Raw genomic sequence first — 22,063 nt, forward strand, 5'->3', positions numbered from 1 at the left:
GTACACTATTGTCCATTGCTGTTTTTCTTTATTTTAATGTTTGGTTGAGTGCGTAGTTATCATTATTAATTATTATATGTTACAAAATTGGGAGATAAACTCACAAGGGAATATCAAGGAAGAATTCCAATCTATATATTTTACCGATTTCTAAGGGTCAACACTGGTATTCTACGTTAGAAGACCAGTAAGCAAAAATTTGCAAAACTTTATACAGACTTCAAATACGTGCATGTATTGGAGATGCAATCATCCAATCCTGAGAAAATAAAATAGTAGCAGTCCGCAAAGGGAGTTACCGTCGTTTTAGTTTAAGAGATAACCTGTAATAAGCGGTCGCTTTTTCACTTTCCTCTGACTGAGCTCTTAATACGGGTTTGCCTGTACACTGCGAATGAAATGAGTAATTACAAAGATACTAAGACAATAACAAATTCGATATTATTATTAAATTACTATAACCTTTATTTTCTGCAAAGTGAATTAAATAATGTTTTACAACTAGTTTTTTTCTTCTTAGGAGGGAGTGATAATCATTATTGATTAATTCATTAAGGATGATCTATTATTTATTTTTATATAGATTAACACAATAACTAATAAGGAAGGTAGAACTTATAACTTCCGAGCCATAATGACATCGTCATTGCAACTAAATATTAAGATAAAATATGTGATAATAATAATTAATTAAACTCATCCTTAATAATCTAATCAAATAATAATACAGGGTCAATAAATATATATTTTCAATGGCACTAGAAGGCTATGACTATTTATTTATTTATAAAAAAATGTCAAATGGTGTGTGTATTATATTATATAAATATAAAACTATTATATTTATAATTTTAAGGGTACATTAATAATAGTGGATGTGTGACATTAATTTTAATTTTTTTTTGTTCTTTCAAATAATAAGTTTTGATTAGCAGAAGAACATAATAATATAAGTTTAACATCATAATAATTATAATAATTTTTCTAAGGCTTTGTTTTTAATCTTTTTTTAGCTTGTAGCTTCTGTATCCTCCTATTTGATAGTGTCGTGCAAAATAGTAGTAGAAAAGGCATAAAATGGCACAAATAAATAAGGTATTATTACTATTGATAACCATCTAAAAAAGAAAAGAAAATAATAACAACTAAATATGTTATCACATTTTGGTTCAAGAAAATTGGACTGGTTATTTTTCTCCTACTTTTTGGATATGAATAAATAATTATATTATAATGATTAACTAGCACCAACTGGGTCCTTGGTTAGAATGATCTGAAAATTTGTAAACTGACTGTTGCTGTCGTTGTTGCTGACCTCTACTATTTGGATTATGTTGTTGTTGTTGTTCCAACTCGCCGTCCCCATCCCTAATTTGTCGTTGATGCGCCAGATTCTGCAACATCATACTAGAATAATTTTCAATCATGTGCATAAAGTAAGGATTGCTCGCTAAATCTGTGGAAGAACAGTTGGCACCACTACCACCTCGTGAATAACTGTTGCTACTCCCACTGTTGCTGTCATGAGGTCCTTGCTTGCTGCTTAAAATCTGTTTGATACTTGACATGGCCGCGCTTGCAAGTTCTCCCTAAATAAGAGAAATAGATAATTAATGTATATTATTCATAACAAAAATCCAGTGTAGTGTAGAACCCGCTTAAGACGGATCTCAAAGAGGAACTAATAAAGTCTGTCTGCATCAAAATATATCCATTTAATTAGGGTGACCATATTTAGATTTCCAAAAAAAAAAAAAAGAATACACACGTAGCCGAATCAGTGTAAGAAAAATGACCCTTTTAAATATATACTTTGAAATTAATAGAGTATCAATAAATTTTGAATCTTGTATTGTTTTTGGAAAATATATTTTGACTTTTTTTCAAGTTATAAATTTACTTTATGTCAATCTTATATTATTTGTCACACTAAACACCGAATATTTCATAAATTTATAAAAATCCTCAGTTAGAATGTAAAACGAGGATATTTTCAGGCAATAGAAAACGTTTGGTCACCCTATATTTAATTAAATACTCTGTTATAAGAAGTGTTGGATTCAAATAATACTCAAAGCGTAAAAAACTCGACTTTACTAAAGTTGAAAGATTTTGCGGGAAAATCCGACTTTTGAGTACTCCAAAAGTAATTATCAAGTTTGATTCAATTTAATCGAAGAAAGAGCTAATTTTTGTATTTAATTTATTTCTATTCCTCTCATATCTAAATTTTAATCCCCTAAGTCTTACATTAGTGAGTATAGAGGAAATACCTCTTATTAAATCTCATTTAAGGAAGACATTTTTTGATCCATGATATACATTTTATACTGTCAGTTCCTACGTAGTTCATCATATTCTATTTCTATTGGAGAAGAATGTCTCTTGATGAACTTATTTTTAATCTAAAGGTTACTTTACATAAAGTAATTCATGTTTCACCTTAACGATAAAATAAAATAATTCATCGAAGAAAAACAGTTATGGTTATATTAGAGGGGTTGTGTGATTTTAGAAGTCAATAATTTATCCGGATGTTATGTAATCCATGCAAAAAAAAAAAGTTCATGTACTATTGAAAAGGTAAGAGCACATAAACATATTAAGTGAAAATTATGCAGAAAAAAAAACTTTGTCTGGAATCCAACACTAATTATAACTAATTCGAGACTTTAATAATTGTCCACTATAAAGGAATATCCGTGTGAAAAGCAGCCTTGACGCCTTAATCGGGTTCCACTGTATTATATTATTTTTTTCTTCCCCTACATCACATTAATAATAAGTGCAAATTTTAGTAGCTTATTGCATTAAAGGATAATAGTTTTAATTATGTTTGTAGAGCTAGCAAGAGTGTTATCATGTATTTATGGAGATATTGCAACTGCGAAGAATAAAAGAAGGAAGCAAGCAAGCTCATTTTTCTCCGGAAGAGTTGAAAGATGGAGCAATATGTTTAGGTATTATAGCGGTTGGCAACTGGATGTCTGTAGAAAATTGTGGCAATTATTTCAAATTTGATATTCGTAAATAATAACCTATTACAAAGCATATTATACATAATTATCTTTTAGATACAAGTAAAGAGACTCTTAGGAAAGAAGTGACATGACGGTTGAAATGATAATGAAACAAAATAACATATGTCAATTATATTCACTTATCTTCGATCAAAAAATGACCACGGATGGGACATTTGTTGAGTGTGAGGGTACTAAAACTGTCATTTTTCTTTACCAAAGTTCCACCCCTAACAATGAACGAATACAAAAATGAGGATAACACAGTAGATACTTTTAAACCTATCAGAATTCAAGTTTATAATTTTCATTCCATTGACATATTTGTCACCTCTTTCCTTAGTGTCTGTTTTGATACAGGGTCACTTGATTTATTTGGTCAAATTCATCCGTCAAATAGCGTATTAATTATGATCTACCTGGAACTAAATTTTTACCCGAACTGTAGATTAATGTCTTATTCAGTGATAAAAAAAGGTCGTACATACGACTATTTTCTTTCTTTTATAACACAATCTAGACCGAAACCCAACACTATTTGAATCTTTAAAAGTGGAAATAAAATTTTTTTAAAAAAACATAAAAATATTTTCAGGTTACCAACTGATATATATTTTTTGATGAATTAACGATCACTCAGACTCCAGTAATTATCGCATGCCCTCTAGGTCCATCCTATCAATCAAAAAGCTTTTCTCGATGGTGACAGGTTTGCTTAAAGCTTTTGAAGGTTTAAAAAAAGAAGTTATAACTCAAGTGCCTCCTATATCTACATTGCTGAGAAAATTGAGAGATGGATCTTCCATAATGACGTCGTCAAAATAACAAAAAATAGAAATATAAAAACCAAATATGTTTAAATAATCATAAAACATTCAATTTTTATGGTTTTCAGTAAAAGTAACTTAGAAAGTATTACACTACCAATATAGCTTAAAGTTTGAATAATATTTAACTTATTCATACACTACTAACAAGGGAATTTTACAGCCTTTCAGTAATGTAGTTTACCCCAAATGTACTCACATATAAGCTATCCGCATACATTTTCGCCTTTGGTAATGTCTGTAGAGCCTAGAACTCTCATGAGTTAATACTAATTAATAATAATTGTAAAAAAAAAAAAAAATCATAGTTACATTACCATTTATAAAAACTTTAGGAGGGAATTTTCTCAGAATCCTTTAGATAGTGCGGCTTAAGAGCTTTATGAGAGAGTAGCCTTAGGGTAAATTACTATCCTGAAAAATTTCATCAAATATATGGTTGTCAAGGGTGAAAGTTATAAGTTAAGATGATTGGTGAGGGGTCCACTAAATTTATTAGATAATACTATGGATTTAGAGGTCCATAAAGATCTCAAGGTTGCCAACCGCTAGTTTACAATTAATATAAATAGATATAATATGTATCTACAGACAATCAATCAATCACATTGAAAGAAACATGCTGAAATTCTTTCGAATTAGAATGAATTAATAAAGAATGTGTTATCAGTAAGAAACTCCAGCGAGGAGCACATAACAAGACTGCAAAAAGAGTAAGGCACACCCCTGTTTTGTCTTCCCTTTTCTTTTCTCTCAGGATAGAAGTTGAAAAGACAAAGGAATACATAACAGGAGTGTACCTTACTCTTTTTGTAGTCTTGTTTTGTGTTCCTTCAGGTGTTCTTGGTTATCAGACAAACAAACAAGGATAATTATTAGTGATTTGTTGCAAGCAATACCCAAGTGTTTTTTAATTATCAAAAACTCGATACTCGTCTAAAAAAGAGCTTATTTGCGGATTAGGCGATAATGAGCCATTTCTGACTTATGAACGTCCTTGGTTATTTATATAGTTTTGCAAGGTGATGTACTCAATCACTGTTAACTATCATAATATCATCAACTAAAAATAGAATATTTATACATTTAGGTTTCGTCCACACAATTTTAAAAAAAAGATATATTTTATTCAGATTTAAAAAGTTACTCGTACAAGCGAGGATATGCTTAATTCGAACTGGTTAAGAATATTTATGTGAATCTTATAATTGGAGAAGGAAAAGTGAGTGCATTCGACGTGAAAAAATTAACTCATCCTCTGAAGTAGTACGATTTGCTTAGAGAAGTTGCAACTTGTCCAAGAAGATTGTACCAGTTAATTAACGACATCTTCAAATTCTTCCACTCAAGAAGTCGTTTACAAAAATATCGTTTTAGCTGCAACAGAACTCTAGCTACGTGTGGATGCAAGCCCAAAACGGAAAAATATAGTTTTTTCCCGAGAAAACGTTTTGTGTTGAAGGCCATAGTTTAAGCATAAATTATATCTATTAGAGATAATAATCTCTGATCATTGCCATACCTGTTACTACAGAGGAGGTATGGAGAATTTGAAGCAAATACATAAACATGAATTATTATATTTTTAGTTGATGATATTATGATGGTTAACGATGATTGAGTATTAACCCTATGTATTTTTATAAATACAAAGATTTCTGTTTGCAAGTTTTTTAAAAAACAATACACAAGAAAATCTCAAGGAGGCTCGAGTTTTGATTTTCATAGAAACTATGTTGAAAAAACCACATGTTATATGAAAACCTCAGTGATTTTTTGATCTATACTATGTATGTCAAATAGTTAATTATATGGAAAGAACAACGTCTTGGGAGTCTTTCTTATTAGAATGGATTAATAAAGAGTTGTGTTACTTATAAGTAAAGGTAGGTTCATCATTTGACGCGTTGCACTTGTTTAATAAATATTTCCTTACTTTTATTAACAAAAAGTAAAGAAATTTCTCACAAAAAAAAAAAAAAAAAATATGACGTGCCAAGAAACCACCTTTATCAGTTATGAGACAAACAAACAAACAAGAAGCATTAATGAATGGGATCTAGGAAAACTCGCTGCTATGAAATCTACCATGGGAAAATTTGCCGCCATGATGTTTGCATATATAATAAGATATTTAAAACAAATATTATTTAACTTTTCTAGATCATTTGATTTGAATATCTATATCCAAATATGTTAATATTTGGGATCTGAGGGGATTATTTAATGTATGTTAGGATAACACTTATAAACAAATTTGTGAAATGTTTTACAACAACCATGAAAGATAATCATGAATTGGCCTCAGAGACAGTCCTGAAAATATCTTACAAAACCAATGAATTGATTTTGTACGATATTAACTATTTGGCATACTTAGGGATAAAAATATGCTCTAAATTGCATTGAGAATAATTTTAAGAAAAAGTATACGTTGGTAAAAGCAAGATATGAATGTTTTAACTAATTACTAGCAATATTACCAAGTATTGCTAGAAGTTATTAGGCGTCAAAGAAAAGACCCCATGCCAATTTTGTAAGTTTGTCCACTGATAAATATTTTCTAAGGGAGTGAGGTCCGGAAACTGGCTAGGCCCATGATCTTAATGTGATTCTTCTTGACCTACTCCTTTGTAACTATGGTCGTACCTGGGGGAAAGAGATTGTTGCCTTCGATACAGTCAAGTCGTCCTTTTCCCTAACCAGTTAAAGACACTTAAAACATATTATTTTCACCCCATACTTGAGGGGAGGTTTCTTGGAAACTATATTTCTACCTTCAAGCACTTTTTTTTTGTTCATATAATGTATCTCACAGTTAAAATAAACCTACCATTAAAATTATAAACCGTTCTTTTCTTTGTCAGTGGGCAAACTTACAAAATCGGGGAGGGATCAAATACTTATTTCTCTAATATACCCTCAAATAATCCCATAGAAAAAGGTTTTGAGAATAATATTATTTATATGACGAGTAATTTTCTTCCCCACGGTAAATTTTCACTCTTCAAATTTTACAGCAGAAAGTTTACCTGACACCAGCATTACTATTATTTGTAGGCAAAAAAATGAATCATCATCTTGTGTTAGTAGTTAGGAGGAGAGAAAGATTGATTTTCACTCTCTCTCTCAATAACTTACTACGACAGAGTATAATAATGAGCAGGATTGAACAACACTCTTGTTCTCCTCCCTTCAGGGCTACCAACTACATATTTACGTACTACACACTTTTTTTTTCAAATAAGGAAAAGTAGTGGAAGTGATGGAAGGAGTTGTAGTAGTAGAAGTATGGCGACAAGGATATATGGTAGGGATCTATCCAGCAGTAACAACAAACAGTCTAAAACTTGCTCTTATAGTAAATGAGAATAGGAGACAACAACAACTACTAATATTAGGTATTATGATAATTGTACATGAGCCATTCCGGGATGGACTGGATTGAGAGTCTGTTGAGCAGTTACAGCAGAGTTGGCAAGTTTTGCTAACAATTCCGACTTCATGTTGTCGTTCAAATCATAGTCTATGGCTATTCGTTTATATAATTGCACTAAATTATCAGCAGCGTGCACTAAGGCAGCTGCAGTCTTATCCACAAGACCACGACTTAGTGGAGAAGACTGTTGATTATAATGAAGCATATCCTCTCTAACTCGAGTCGAAGGAATAAGACGAAGCTCGTTATTGTTGTTGTGGTTAATATTCAACCCATTGTCCTCATCGTTGTTGTTCACAATGAGAGTAGTCGTTTTCATCTTGTTTTTTTGTTGTTTGTAGTAAGAGGAGGGCGTTGGTCCCCCGACGCCCAGAGAGGAAGAGTCTTCTTTTGAATTTGTTCGGACTTTTACTTTTGTCACCTTGCTTAAATCACGTTCAGATCGGGCTCGATGCTCATGGTTCAATCCTACTCCTTCAGAGCCATTGTTTCTATAGGAAGAACTCCGACTGTAAAAAAATAAACATAAATGATAAAAATTGTTTCTGTTGTTAGACTAGAGTGTTGTCACCAAATAGGTATCAGTATTTCCGTACTTTTTGACTCAAAATATTAAGCAATAATTTCGTTAAGGGCAATTTTCATACACTTACAGGGGAATCCGCAGGATTTTTGTTTGATAAGGTGCTAATTAAGAAATTTGGGAACCTATTTCTTTACTAGTAAAAGGCAATTTTCATTCTGGCTATTTTTCTTCCCATTGTTAGTTAGATTGAGTTACATACTCACTCGAGGATAAAAAAAATTCCCCTGCACATTGTCCACTACGCTTTTCAGAGAGGGAAGTTTTTTTAGTAAAATTTGGAGAATTCTTCAAGTAACGGTTCTTATACCACGTGTGTATGGTACCATCACGTTTTAAACGTTTCAGTACCTTGTTACCACAATAGTACCAGTATACCGAACAACACTAATATGTACGAGAACATATATACTGATTTAATTGAGACTTACCGATCCTGACTACTAGATCGACGTCTTCCAGATTTACGATCAGAGTTTTCTTCAGAGCTGGAATCCTCTATGCGATTAGATGATGAACCACCACCGCCTTCCTTTGTGGATCTCAAATCTGACGTAGACTGGGATGACATTTGCCCAATGGATGATTTCCTGCGAGGAATAGTGTTGGACTGATGGAGAGGATACTGTTTTTCTTTCTTGACGGATGCAGAGGTAGAGCGCATATAAGAGGGAACGACACTCCCGTCCTCTCCATATATGAACTCGGGGCCACTTTTATATGCAGCGTTACCACCAAGATTCTTATAATTATTACTACGGTTTGCAATAGGACGATCATGAATAATAGGAGGGCCATGGAGGGTCTTCGTTGTCTGTGGCTGCATCTGCTGGTACTGCTGGTACTGATGCTGTGTTTGAGAGGAGGGATAAAATTTCCAGTGCTTTGAGGATGATTGCACCTTTTTACCCGAAACTAAATTAAAGATAATAAATAACAATTAAACACATGAACATTTAGCCTTAATAGTACAAGTCAAAAATGAAAAACAACTTTCAAGTTCCATATCTAATTCTATTTAATGAGTATTTGAACCCCGATCACAATTATCGATTTGCATTTTTCTACGTTCTTTCTTACTCTTCTATAAAAAGAGCAAATTCTACAATAAAAAATAAATAAGGAATCCATTGAAAAATTATTTACTTTTTGGGAAATTGAATTATTTTTCCAAATATGGGTTTTTACCTATTTCATATTAAATCATCTGATCCTTCTTTCTTTAACCCTTCGTAACTCTCTGGGGTGTTTATTACCCCAAAAATGAGAAATTATAGTAATATTTTTGTTGCACCTTCAATGTAAATTATAAAGTTATCATATACTTCCAGAATATATCTTATTCGATAATAGCTTAGAATCCTCTTACAGTCAACAAAAACATTTTCTTCAACTACTGTTAGGGTAATAAATTCAGAGGAATGAAATATGATAATAAAATATTCAATTTGTTTTTAAATTGTTTATATGTATATTTGTAAAAAATATGACAATGTACGAGAGGGAGACTTTTTGTAGTTGCTACCTAAATAAATACTTTTATCTTCAAAGCTGTCATCATTATTCTTACAGAGAGAAAATGTAACTACAAAGTAATCACTATTACACGAAGAGTAAAACTCAATATTTCTAGAAAAGTTATGAGTATTATTCAAATCAGAGTAGAATAGAGGACCTAGTAAATTCTGCCTAAATCCTCTCTAAATACGGAGTAGGATTTGTGCGTAATTCCTTTAACTGTCAGGGTGACCAGGTTAATTTTCAGGGTTTTTTTAAAACATACCGACAGGTCATATTTTTTACAACTAACTTATATTTAGTATTATATACATCAGCTACTAATGACAAATACATAATACAATATAAAATATTGCAAAAACGTATATTTTATTGTTGGGGTGGCTAACATCCCAGAGAAGTAATTGCATAAGTATTTGAAGGGTCAGTAACTGAGAGTTAAGGAGTTTGTTTGAAGTTTTTTTTCTTTCAAAAAATCCATTTGAAGCAGGAATAATTAATTAACTACACAGATCAAATTATTGGTTTTTCATTTAAAAAGAAAAACCCACAGTATTTGCCTTTAAAAGGTCTGTTTCAGCAGTGATATTGAATTGTGTTTAAACTATTACAATGTAAGTAAAAAAAACCTTACTCAAAAGTTGACTCAAACATACAAAAAGGCTGTACAAAAACTCTTTAAATTCAAGTGGAAAAATATATAATGTTCCAGATTTGATACGAAATAAGTCTAGTTACATAATTTATGGGGAAAAGTATAATTTTGTTGACTTGTACCTTTACAATAAATAAATTGTAGAAAAAATGAAGATGAAATGAGAGATAAATAGAGACGGATGCATACATACATATATATTGAATTAGTAAGGGCAGAAGAGAAGTAGGAAATTAAAATAAGGAGAGGGAAACAAATAATATAAAAACATGATTGTCGTACCAGTTGCTGGAGGTGCTGGAAGAATTCTCCTTGGAGCAATGGGTTTATTGAGGTCGGATAACGAACACGTTCGCCTCAAACCAGAGTCAAGATCTTCTCTTTCAGAATTTGAAAAATTGCCAATGGTTCGACAATCATCAACTATTAAAAAAAAAAAAAAATCTACAAATAAAAACTAAACAAAGCAAAGCAAAAGCAAAGATAGCTGAGAAGGAACATATCAGTCTAGAGAAGTGAATATGGGATCATTTTTAAGTGTGTGAGGATACAATTGTACAAGTTTTCATTCTTGTACAATTATATTATTGCATGCTTAAAAATACGTGCATTTTCACTTCTCTACACATCATATACTTTAGACTGCCCCGTATTCGGGTGAATACTTGTTTCCCTTGCACAAAAATATTTTCTGCTGGAGACACTCAAAATGAGATTTTGGCAAAGTTTGGCCCTTTTTAATGTATTATATTACTGGGATTTTAGGTAAAAATTGGCAATTTTGAAACCTCTTGTACTGTCCAAAATATGATGCAGAGTTAAAAATGGTACTTATTATATTTTTTTAATATTTGGTTTACGACTAAAAAATATTTTGCACCTTGTTTATAATCATTTAAAGGGTCAACACATTTGAAGTTTGTAAGTTTCATCAAATATGTACTAGCAGTAGTACACGACATAGCTCGGGGTTATTAGGTGTCGATGAATAGACACATTTTCCTTTGATGTTTTAGAAGATAACTCACCAAGAAATCCTCAAGTGATAACAGCTTTTGAAAATAAAAAAACACTGTTCAGATTACCAATAACAAAACTCACACACGCTCGTTGCTATATTCTTATTAGTTGTATCAACTAATAACACTCAAAAATGAGGCACGGGGAAAAATCCAAACAAACCAACTTTGCTTTAATAATAAAGATAACAAATTAAAATGAAGTGATATTTATTGAACAAAATGGAGGATCATTATATTTTTGATACAATACAGAAATTGCAAATCATTAAACACGCTCTTAGGGGGTTGAATTACAAAGAACAAAGTGCAAAATATTTTTTACCCATTTAACCAAATGCTAAAAAGTATTATTTTTAATTGATAGCATCATCGTAACAGGATAGAAGAGGGTTAAAAATGCCCCATTTTGATCTGAAAATTCTTTTTTTTTTAAACATTAAAATGACCTGTACCATAGCAAAAATTACCAAAAAGACTTTGACAAAATCAGTTTTTTTATTGCAAACCAGCTGAAAAGTCCTTTCTGTATGCTAATAAAAGAAGAAATCATTCACGCAAAAAGGGAGAGTCTAATATTGATAGAAGGTAGTTCTCAGGTTCATTATAAAACATAAAATAAATATATGAGCAATTAATGGCATAACATAAAACACAAGTAGTTATATTTATGTGTGTACAACGTTGTACACACATAACTGAATAAGAAGGCAACATGCTAGGTAGGTAGATAGTAAGTAGACTGTAGAACTAAAGGATAAAATCATTCACAAATTTCGAACGCATTCATCTTATGATTTGTAGATTGAAAGAGAAGAATGGAAGAAGAGAACAAAAACTAAGTGGATGGAGCTGTCTCCTCAGTCATCATTCAACCAAATAATATTTAATTAAAATATGTATAATAGACTGGTTCTTAAATTTAGTGGTTTTTTCACTCTCAAAATGTTGGGGGAACATATTCTTAAAATGTTCCCTTAGATGAGTTAAAAATAAAAAAAATAGAAAGTTTGAGCCACATTGATCAACTAGTGGGAATACACAGGATTGCTCAGAGTTACAAACTCTCGATTAAATGGGTTCTAATAAATTAAATATCTACTCTCCTTTTCTTTTCTTATTAAATATGACACGCTGAGCTTTACTAAACAGCTTTTATTTTTAAATGTAACACGCTAAGCATTATTAGATATGTTTTTTTTTTTTTGTAAAAACACGAGGAGAAGGCGGGAGCAAGACTTGTGGTACTAATGAATTAAGACCCTTGTAAATATCAGCTTCCTTTTATACAATTTTGCAGAGAAAAAAGGGATTACTACTATAAAGAGATTAAACTTTTATAATTAAAATACCATTAGTGCAGGGAAAATATTATAATTATATTTAGATTACAACCGTTTTTCTTTACACATATCCCTTGAGCATTAACTTCACACAGTAGTTGCTACATTTGTATTTCTTCGATAAAAAATGACATTACGGCATCCAAACATCCATCCAGACCATCTTTACTTTATTAATATAAGATATCTATTAGAGGTTGCCGTAATGTCAAAATAGTATTTTTACCAGAAAATAGTCAATATAAATCAAAATAAAGCCGTTTATAGTATAAACTTTTCTATAAAGTGTTTTCCACAGTGAAAAAAACGCATATTTTAGTAAAATGGATATTAGTAATTATTCTTGTCCAGAGAACATAATCACAATTTAGACATTGGGGAGGTGTGATTTTGGATGACTCGCCATGAATAGGCTGATAAATACTACTAATTTTTGGCCCCCAGTAATAACAATCCTGTTGTCATTAAATTAGAACCACATTTGTGGCGTGTCAACATAAAAGCAATCTCGAACAAAAATCAAGAAAAGGAGACAATCCCGATTTACTTATTTTACTTCATATAATCCAATATTCCACAAACTTATTTGAGTAAATTATGCGCTTATAATTCAAATTTATCGAATGATTTAAGATGCTCAAGAATTTTATGTATAAATTAAAACTTTTATTTGATTTAAGAGATATGGCCCCTTTCAAAAAAAAAAATACAATTTTTTTACTATTTTATTATTATTATCAATTTTGTTCACTTTAAGTGGAACTTATGGGTCCTCCCAAGGTTTGATAATAATAATTTCTTCATAGAAGCTGACGATAATTTGCCAAAGAATGTAATCCGCACTCAATTTTGAGAAAAATCATTCTACCTGTCTGTTTTGTTGACAGGCCACATATTATACCTAATTATTGATAACATACAACGTTGGAGATATGAGGTGATTCTAGGGTTTTCTTGGACGATACTTTACAATGAGGAATACAACATAGCCATGCCAGAGTAAAGCACAAATTAAATGTTATCAGGTTCACTAAAAATATTCATTTTTTTAGTATTTGAAAAACTTATAAAAAAGTATGGATCTTATGTTAAACATAAGAACAGAAATAGTGCTCGGTACGATCATACTTTATTTGTCATTCCTAATAAGAAATATTCATTTTAGGAGAAAGTTGAATAAAAAAACTTTTGAAAGATAATTTTTCCTCTAAAATAGTAATTTATTAAAATTAGGCTTTTTTATGTTGTTTTATGGAATCTTTTTTTCTACAAATTATGAAATATTATAAACTTCAAAAGCGATGCACAACCTCTTAACCAATGATTCCCAAATGGAATTCCTCGGAGCCTTTGATCTCTACTGAGCATAGTCATGATTACATGAATAATAAATAATTCATTTGCATGGGCATATTTTATATGCCCCAAGATATAATTATAGCGGTTCTGCAGTGATGAAAAGGTTGGGAGTCACTACTTTAAACTTTGATTAATGAGGCATTTATTATTTAATAATGAAAAGGAACATTTTTGAACTACATCCCTCCAACATTTTGAAAAAACAAACAAACGAACACTAAATGTAAGACCAGTCTAGTATAAAATAATAATACCAAAAAAAAAAAAAAAAAAAAAGGAACAAATGAATGAATAACAAAATCAAAAATATATAAGAAGACTCCCTTTTTCTAACCTATTTCACATTTGTTAATACAAGACAAATTCTGAAGAGAAATTCTCCTGGTCAAATTAGAGGGAGCAGAAGAGACAACAACTGCTCTATTCCGTCCTAATGTGGCAGAAGTCATGGGAATCCACATTGATTTAGCCCCTATAGGAGGAGAAGACGTTAAAAAGGGAGGAGCATAGACCCTATAATTATGTGTCAGAGATCTGCATCTTCGATGACTCCGTAGGTTCTTTTTAGAGATGGAGGGAGGGAACTCTGAGAGAGAGGGTGTATTAGGAGAGGAATGAATTGTAATTGAGGAGGCCGCAGATATATTTTTAAGATTAAAAAAAGAGGATGGACGGCGTTTAGACCTTCTGCACATTTCTTCATGGGTTTTTGAATCAGGATGAAACTCTTGGACATTGCTGTAGATGGGTTTAGGGATCTCACTATTCTCTAAGACTCTAATGTTCTCATTAAATTTTCCAAATATTTCTTTGGACAATCTCCTAGTCAAGGAATTCCATATATTCCTTTTCTTTCGGCGACGACACAACTCCTTTTCAAGAAATTCCAATTCTTTTTCCATGCTCACCATTTCATCTCTTTCAAATTTGGCAGCCATTTCTCGAAGTCTTTCTGTAATTATTCTTTCTTTGCGAGGACTGATTTTCTCTTCTTTAATATGTAAGGACAATGAATCACCATCAGAGAAGGAATCACTTATGACAGTTTCAGACTCGGACAAGAATGCAGCATCTCCAGTATCTTTTCCAATAGATGGGAGATCAGAGAAAGGCATACTTATGTGCCTACATAGACTGGAATGCCCGTAACATTTATCAAGGGTGGAAGAGCTGGTGGGCAGATTCCCAACCAGAGGAGGACATGCAGACAAACTTGAAAGATAATCACCAAAACCACCGCCCACGGTATGAGAGGAAGAATCAGAGTCGGAAGAATAACTGGATCGAACAGATGATTTCTTCAAATTACGAACTCTGCTGGAACGAGCAGAGAGTGTCCGTCTCAATTTAGTATGTGAGTGGGTCACTTTTGGGGTTGAAGAAGAAACAAGATGATGATGATCACGTGGTGTGGCTAGAAGTAGGGCATGATGATGGTATTGCGAGAAATTATTTCTACGACGAAAGACTGATGCATCAGTTTCACTCAGAGTTCCGGACGTTCGAAAATTTAAATATGATGAAGGTGAATAGAAAAAACCTGGACAACAACATGTTAGATATATGTAAAGCATACAATTTGAAAAATAAATAAATAATATAACTCAATATGCAATTAGATTATTTTGACTATAATATATACTCAAGGTTTACGCTATAAGTGAAGGTATACAATAGAACAGTTTCATGAGACGTAAGCATTGAAGATGTCCGCTATTTTGAGGGCCTAAATACATTTTTCTTATAAAAAAACAAACTTTTTTTTTCATTCATATTCAGGAAAAGTGTGAAGATTTATAAATTGCTGTCGATCAAAAATTCATCCCTCTTATGCTTATTTTTATCTTACTTTAAAATGTATTAAAAGTATACTTCTACATCTTTATATAATCTTCATTCCATTAGTATAAATTTAACTATTACAACGGAAATAATTGTACTTTTTCCTACCTAATCGATAAAAAAAAAAGATCTATCCAGGGTTTTTATTAGTATGTATTACATTGATTATACTAAAATATCAGTGTTTATCATTGCCATTAAGTAGTATTCAATGCAGGTGTTAAATTTTTTAATTATTATTCTTTAAACCATTTCATGGAGTTTAATCAAGATTTATCTTAAGGGTTCAAATTTCAATCATATGGCTTTAAAAATAAAGAAAAACACTCTACTTCCATTGAAAACAACTTAATGCCAATTATAAACACTGATATTTATGTAAGTTAAATCAAAGTAATATGTACTGAAAATCCCAATAAAATTGCTAGATATTTAAGCTTTTGTTTTTTGTTGATCGATTAGGGACGATAAAAGTACGATAAATAGATAGAAATATCTCATGTTTTCCATTGCAATAGTTAATTTGTATGTTCCATACGGATATAAAATTGTATAACGATACAAATAATGCCTCATATATAATAAAACTAGGCAATAGAGGAATAAAATTATTACAGAAAGTACGATCTAAGTCTTTTTATACGTTTCTAACATTTTGATATATAATAGTCAATTAGTTTCTTTAATATTTATGGAAAAAGGCTTTTCATTGTTTTAAAACATGGTAGTTTAGGCTCCCAACACGGGCAACATCAACTATAATGACGTTACGCAAAATGTTCCGTACATAAATATACCTACATAAACCAAAATAAAAATAGCCCCATAAATACATTACCTCTTGCAGAATTTCTACTTGTAGGTCGACTAGCTGATCCTTCTGAGAAATCTTTTTCAGGAATGTGCATGCTGAGATCTGATATGCTCTGACTACCTTTAATCATTGAGCGATATCCAATCTATAATTAATAAAAATAGTATTATTTGTTCATTAAAAAAAAAAGTAAAAAAAAGGGGAAAAAAGGGTAATATATATTTGAAAGCGATTTCTTAAACTCTATATTTTCAAGAGATTATTTCTTACGTTCTGCAACTTCTTTTTAGTTTCTTCAATCCTTCGTTGAAGTTCCTCCCTTTTCCTATTTTGTTCTTTGTCTCTAAAAGATTGAGCTCGAGCAATAGTGCTGGCATTTCGATGAAGTGCCGATCCTTCTCGATACTGATTTGAAAATGAATTTGATTCAGTAACGAGTCCACTATTGCTGCCCAAAGACTCAAAATTCGATTTGAGAAATCTTTCCCTTCGTCCAACTAAATCCACATTTTCCGAGCTGACAGAAAGGATGGAAAGGATATTTTTATCAGCACTTGGTGTCGAAACTTCTTCATCTTCCTCATCTTCCTCCTCAGAGTCATCTGAATCCGAATCTTGTGATGGAGTAGTGAGAACTTCAGCTGTATTGCTATTACTGCTACTCCCTTGTTGTAACCGCTCAATGCCCTTTCCAGGTTTCTTACTTCGGCGCTGTGATCTACGAAGCTCATCAACATCCATGGCATTGACAGTGTAAACGCCTGGAGTTTCTTCGGATTGCCCAAAGTACATTGTTCGCTCCGTGACTTCTGGCTCTGTGCTTTCACCCCCATCATCCTGGGTTGTTAAACCATCACTATATTCGTCTATATCAGCATCATGCTCTGTATTGTCAAGATTAAAAGAACCTAAAGAAGATTCATCAGTGTTTCTATTACCAGGACGAAGATGAGAAGGTAATGCATCCAGCCGTAATTTCGATCTTTGACTATCTTGACTATCTTTCTATAATTAAATACATCCACAATTAGTGTGTATTATTCATAACCATAGATATCAAAATTATAGTCATTTTAAATATCAAGTAACTTACTTGTTGCTGAGGTGAAGTACCACGGTTATTTTCAATTTCAGAGAGACTGTAGTCATCCTCAAGGTCCTCAAAAAACAACAAAAAAGCAAGTAAATATATAAAAAATAGAACAAAATATACGTTTTATATGATAAAAAGTTGTGCCGCATCAACACAAAAGCAATCTCGAGTAAAGATGCAGAAAATACTAATTCAATATGAAATATTAAATTATTTTTCCCTTCATACATACAAAGGACCCAAATATTTCATACACATATTTCGGTAGTCAAATATGGCATTGAATTCAATTTTCTGGAATGGGTTGAGATACAAAGTAAAGTAAGCTATAAACTAGAGCCTTCAATTAACTATGATATGGCCTTTCAAATAGAATTTATCATATGTTTTCTTAAATAATTATAACTGATCATTTCCCAGACATTTAATTGTCATTTCTGGAATAATTTATCGGTATGGATTTTGATAGCTATATGACTGCGTTGTTTAGCTAATAATTTGTACTTTTATTTTTTATGTTCTGCATTTAATTTCTAGTATTTTTGCTCCGTCTTTGAACGCTAACATATAGCTTTTTGCTCAGTGTTTAACTTTAGCAAGTTATAAATACCTTTCAAAAGCTCTGCATATATTAACTAGCTATATGCTAGGGTTGAGCATTGAAATATTTGATGGGTAATTAATTAATTAGTTGAATAGTGCAGATGTACATTCTAATATTAAAAAGAAATCATTATGCTAGCTTGCTTTTATTTTGATGAACAGACCTCATATATAAATGTGAATGACCTACTTTTTGTTGCTTATACTCTCCAGTCTCCAGTGAACTATCCTTGCTGTTGTTATAGTTAGAATCAAATTTCTTAGGAAAAGGTATAACTGAGTCACTGTCATAATGAGATTTGACGGTCATTCCACGAGAGCCGACTCTTTGGGCCCATCGCCCTTTTGGATAATCAACTGAATTTTTAGTTCCTGTTTGAGGTGAATGGGGAGGTGATAGAGTAGTCTTCCGCTCTGTCATTTGTTTTTTTGCCCAAATAGGCAGTTTTCCAACACTAAAGCGATATGAATCGTCTTCTTCATCTCGGTTTACTGTAGGATGCATCATGTCAGGAGGTGGAGAACCAAAATATTCTTCATTATTATTTCCAATGTAGATACGAGAACTACTGTCCTTTCTTGAGACAGTTGCTAATTTTGCTATCATATTTGAAGTCATTTCATGAGGTAATCGCCAAACAAAGATGCAACCATCCCCAGAAACAGAGATCAAATGTTTACAATCTTCTGTAAATTTGAGTCCTGTTACTAGCTCAGAATGACCAAACATGGTAGCCATACACTCCCCGGAATAGTAGTCATAAATGGCGAGGGTTTTATCCGTACAACTTGTGGCAGCATAGAGACCACTATGGTCTAACACCACTTTAATTAGGGTTCCATCATCACTGACAGAGCCCTTAAAAGTCCTTAAATGTTTTCCATTGCCCACTGTGTATATTCGTATATTTCGATCTTGACAAGCTGTTAAAATGTGTTTTGCATTGTGCTGAAATGCACAAGTACAGAGATGCAGATGTATAATATTTTAAGACTTTAAAGGTAAAAGCAAAAAACTTACGTCAACTTCCATGTCATAGAGTGTCGTTTTGCCCACAACGTGAGTACCTCTTGAAAATTCAGGAAGACCCTTTTGCTTGTCCACGTTAATATCTCGAAAAATAATAGATTTATCCGCTCCGCAAGATACCATTTGAATATATGGAGAAGGTAGGAACTTAACAGCAGTTATACTTGAACTATGATCGTCCAAGGTGGTTAAAAAGTTATAATCTCTAGTGGCGTTAAAGATGTGAATTAATCTGTCCCTTGAGGCTGAAGCCAACAAATACTTTCCTTTTGAATTCTCAATGGGACCACAGTATTCAAGGCATAAAACTTCAGCGTCATGTGCTTCAATTTTGCATATTTCATCCATGAATTGTAAGTCATGAACTCGTATGTTACCAGATCGATCACCCGATGCTAAATGTTTTCCATCCAGAGATATCCGGATGCATCTCACACCGTTACGTTGGTCAACAACTGTTTCACCGCCGTTGGATCCACCTCCACCGCTAACACTTCCTCCACCGACTCCTTTATCTACATTTGAATTATCTAGTTCTTTGATGTGATTTAATTCGCTGTCCACGTATAAAGTTTTCAATAGTTCATCACTATATATATTTCGTCTATAAAGAGAACAAAAGACGGTTAGAGTTATTTCAGAAGATAATAATATTAGGGTTTCTCTCACAGGATCTCAAGATCACGTTTTCCCAGGGTTTACACCTATGAGATTACCGAGAAATCTCCCATTTAAGTATTTTGTAATGTAACTTTCATTTATGTTGTAATTAATTAAATATACTACAGTGCAAATATTTTAATACCGTAACCGCTTTACAGATATTTATTTCTTAATTTTAAGAGTAAATTACTTTAAGTTCACATTATTAATTACTAGCGGTAGTTCCTATCATTTTCCGGAGTAACTAGGCATCGACACACTTTCCATTAAAATATATAACTTTGTCAATAGCAAAAAACTTGCAACGCTATAAAATTCTTATTATTTACAATTCTAAATATATGAACTTTCCTTTTTTAATATGACCCAAGGAATACTTTAGCCGCTAGAGCGCTCCCTGGCTAAGCCTATGCAGCACACACTTGCTGCATAACCTCATCTAAAGTCACATTAATTATTTTCTATAAATGTACTATCCTTTTCTTTTTTAATGTGAGGCGCACGTTTGATGCAACATTGTCATTTCTTATAAAAAATGACTTTTTGGGAACATTCCTTCATAAAGTTCCAACTTGGCTATATTAATAATAAAGCTTAAAAATTGGTTACCCGGTAAATGAGACACTCTAGTGAGTACGTAAATAAATGCAGCCACAACAAACCTATATAAAGTACTGTGAGACATGTTGGAACTTAAGTTCCAAATCCTAATTGTATCATCCGAACTACACGTAATAAAGGAACCAGGAGGCAAAACGGGTTTTTGCTGTGGATTCTTCTTTTCACCATCTATAAAGGAGGGATAAATCTCTAGACCCCAAATACAAGCAGAATGGAAAATAAAAGAGTGTGACTTTCCAACCTAGAAAATTAAATAAGAATAGAAAATTTAAAAAAAATAAAACAAATATGAAATAAAACACCTTTTTAATATCTCTGACATCCCAAACGTATATACTATGATCGTTATAGACAACTGTAACTTTAAAGTTTTGCTCATCATAGGTGATAGCTTTAGCATCGGGATATTTAGCAGTCGGAGGGTGAGATGCCATGTGACTAATACTCAAACCTTTTGAAACATCAACACTAAAAAAAAATATATACAATTAAATACTAAAGTTATATTAAAAAACGGCGCTAGGTACTTCTGCCTTAAACTATTTTGGCTCAGGACATTTTGCTTATATATTTATATAAATAAATGAGATTTATACGTCGTTATTGTTGATTCTTGATTAAAATTGATTTGCCATTAGAATTTTTTTATCAAAATATGTAATGTGTATTACTATAAAATTGATGAAAAAGTTGTTCTTTATTGAAAAAATGATGGAAGTATGCCCAAAATTTCAATGCATACACCAACTAAATCTAAATATGTAATGAATTCGAACCAGAGACAAAATAGGTAATAAAATTAGTATAATAAGAAAAAAAAAAAAGAAAAACACCACACGACATTACATATTTTGATTAAAAAATTCTAAAGGAAGATCAATTTCAACCAAAAAAAGAAACCAACAAAAAAAACCCACATAAAAACACGACGTATAAACCTTATTCACTTATCAGACATATAAGGCGAAATATCCTTGAGGAAATATGTCCTAAGGTGAAATAGTTTAAGGCAAAAGTACCGGACACCATAAAAACAAAGATAATTACCCCAAATAATGCGTTCTTGGAAGTGTGGTGATAAATTGAAGTGTATGTGGAGAGAAGCACCGTATTATTCCATCCCCACATCCGATGAAAACATAATCCTCTCCAACACTGAGGCAATTAGCATTTTGGGTCTAAAAGATATGTGTCATTAAGAGTAGTATTAGAGGGAAATAAGGCCAATAACTTACCCGTAACTCAACCCATTTGTCTAACAACCTTCGATTATTAAATTCACATAAAAGCCCAGACTTAGTAATGGCGTATGTTGAGTCCCCCATTTCTCCTCTACCACAGGATACATCACAGAAATAATTATTTCTTTGCTCCCCCAAAATAGCAGATCGACCCATGAGAGGCATAGGATCCTTGTATTTGGAGCGAGAATATTCTAAATACCAAAATTTGACATGCCGGTTACCGGCTGTGACAAAATAATTGCCGTTTTCCGAGAAGGAAATGGCTTTCACTTTGGTGGAGATTTTATTGGAAGCAACTTTGACATTATTTTTCCAGTCCCATACGTTGACTATCATATCATGCTGAGACCCAACAGAGACCACATACTTGTTATTTGGAGCAAATGCCTA

The 22,063-nt window shown here is 32.1% G+C and overlaps 1 protein-coding gene across 11 annotated transcripts in view; it reads right to left on the reverse strand.

Moving 5' to 3' along the window:
- Nucleotides 1-441: 441 nt before the first annotated feature.
- Nucleotides 442-22,063, reverse strand: part of Wdr62 (WD repeat domain 62) — an 84,352-nt gene continuing 62,730 nt past the window's right edge. For 2 of the 11 annotated variants that reach the window (XM_071890460.1, XM_040718320.2), the window contains 14 exons: nt 21,665-22,060; nt 21,477-21,607; nt 20,732-20,897; nt 20,471-20,670; nt 19,137-19,749; nt 18,306-19,064; nt 17,513-17,578; nt 17,358-17,424; nt 16,690-17,303; nt 16,444-16,564; nt 10,325-10,465; nt 8,301-8,784; nt 7,267-7,795; nt 442-1,589 (listed from right to left, as the gene is read on the reverse strand). In XM_071890460.1, the coding sequence (XP_071746561.1) occupies nt 1,242-1,589; nt 7,267-7,795; nt 8,301-8,784; nt 10,325-10,465; nt 16,444-16,564; nt 16,690-17,303; nt 17,358-17,424; nt 17,513-17,578; nt 18,306-19,064; nt 19,137-19,749; nt 20,471-20,670; nt 20,732-20,897; nt 21,477-21,607; nt 21,665-22,060 (4,635 nt within the window). In that variant the 3' untranslated portion in view covers nt 442-1,241. Of the gene's footprint in view, nt 1,590-6,988; nt 7,796-8,300; nt 8,785-10,324; nt 10,466-16,443; nt 16,565-16,689; nt 17,425-17,512; nt 17,579-18,305; nt 19,065-19,136; nt 19,750-20,470; nt 20,671-20,731; nt 20,898-21,476; nt 21,608-21,664; nt 22,061-22,063 lie in introns of all 11 variants that reach the window. The other 9 variants (XM_040718322.2, XM_040718319.2, XM_071890462.1 and 6 more) reach the window with 6 other exon arrangements.

This window comes from Lepeophtheirus salmonis, chromosome 8 (assembly GCF_016086655.4).
Source record: "Lepeophtheirus salmonis chromosome 8, UVic_Lsal_1.4, whole genome shotgun sequence".
Lineage (NCBI taxonomy): Eukaryota > Metazoa > Arthropoda > Copepoda > Siphonostomatoida > Caligidae > Lepeophtheirus > Lepeophtheirus salmonis.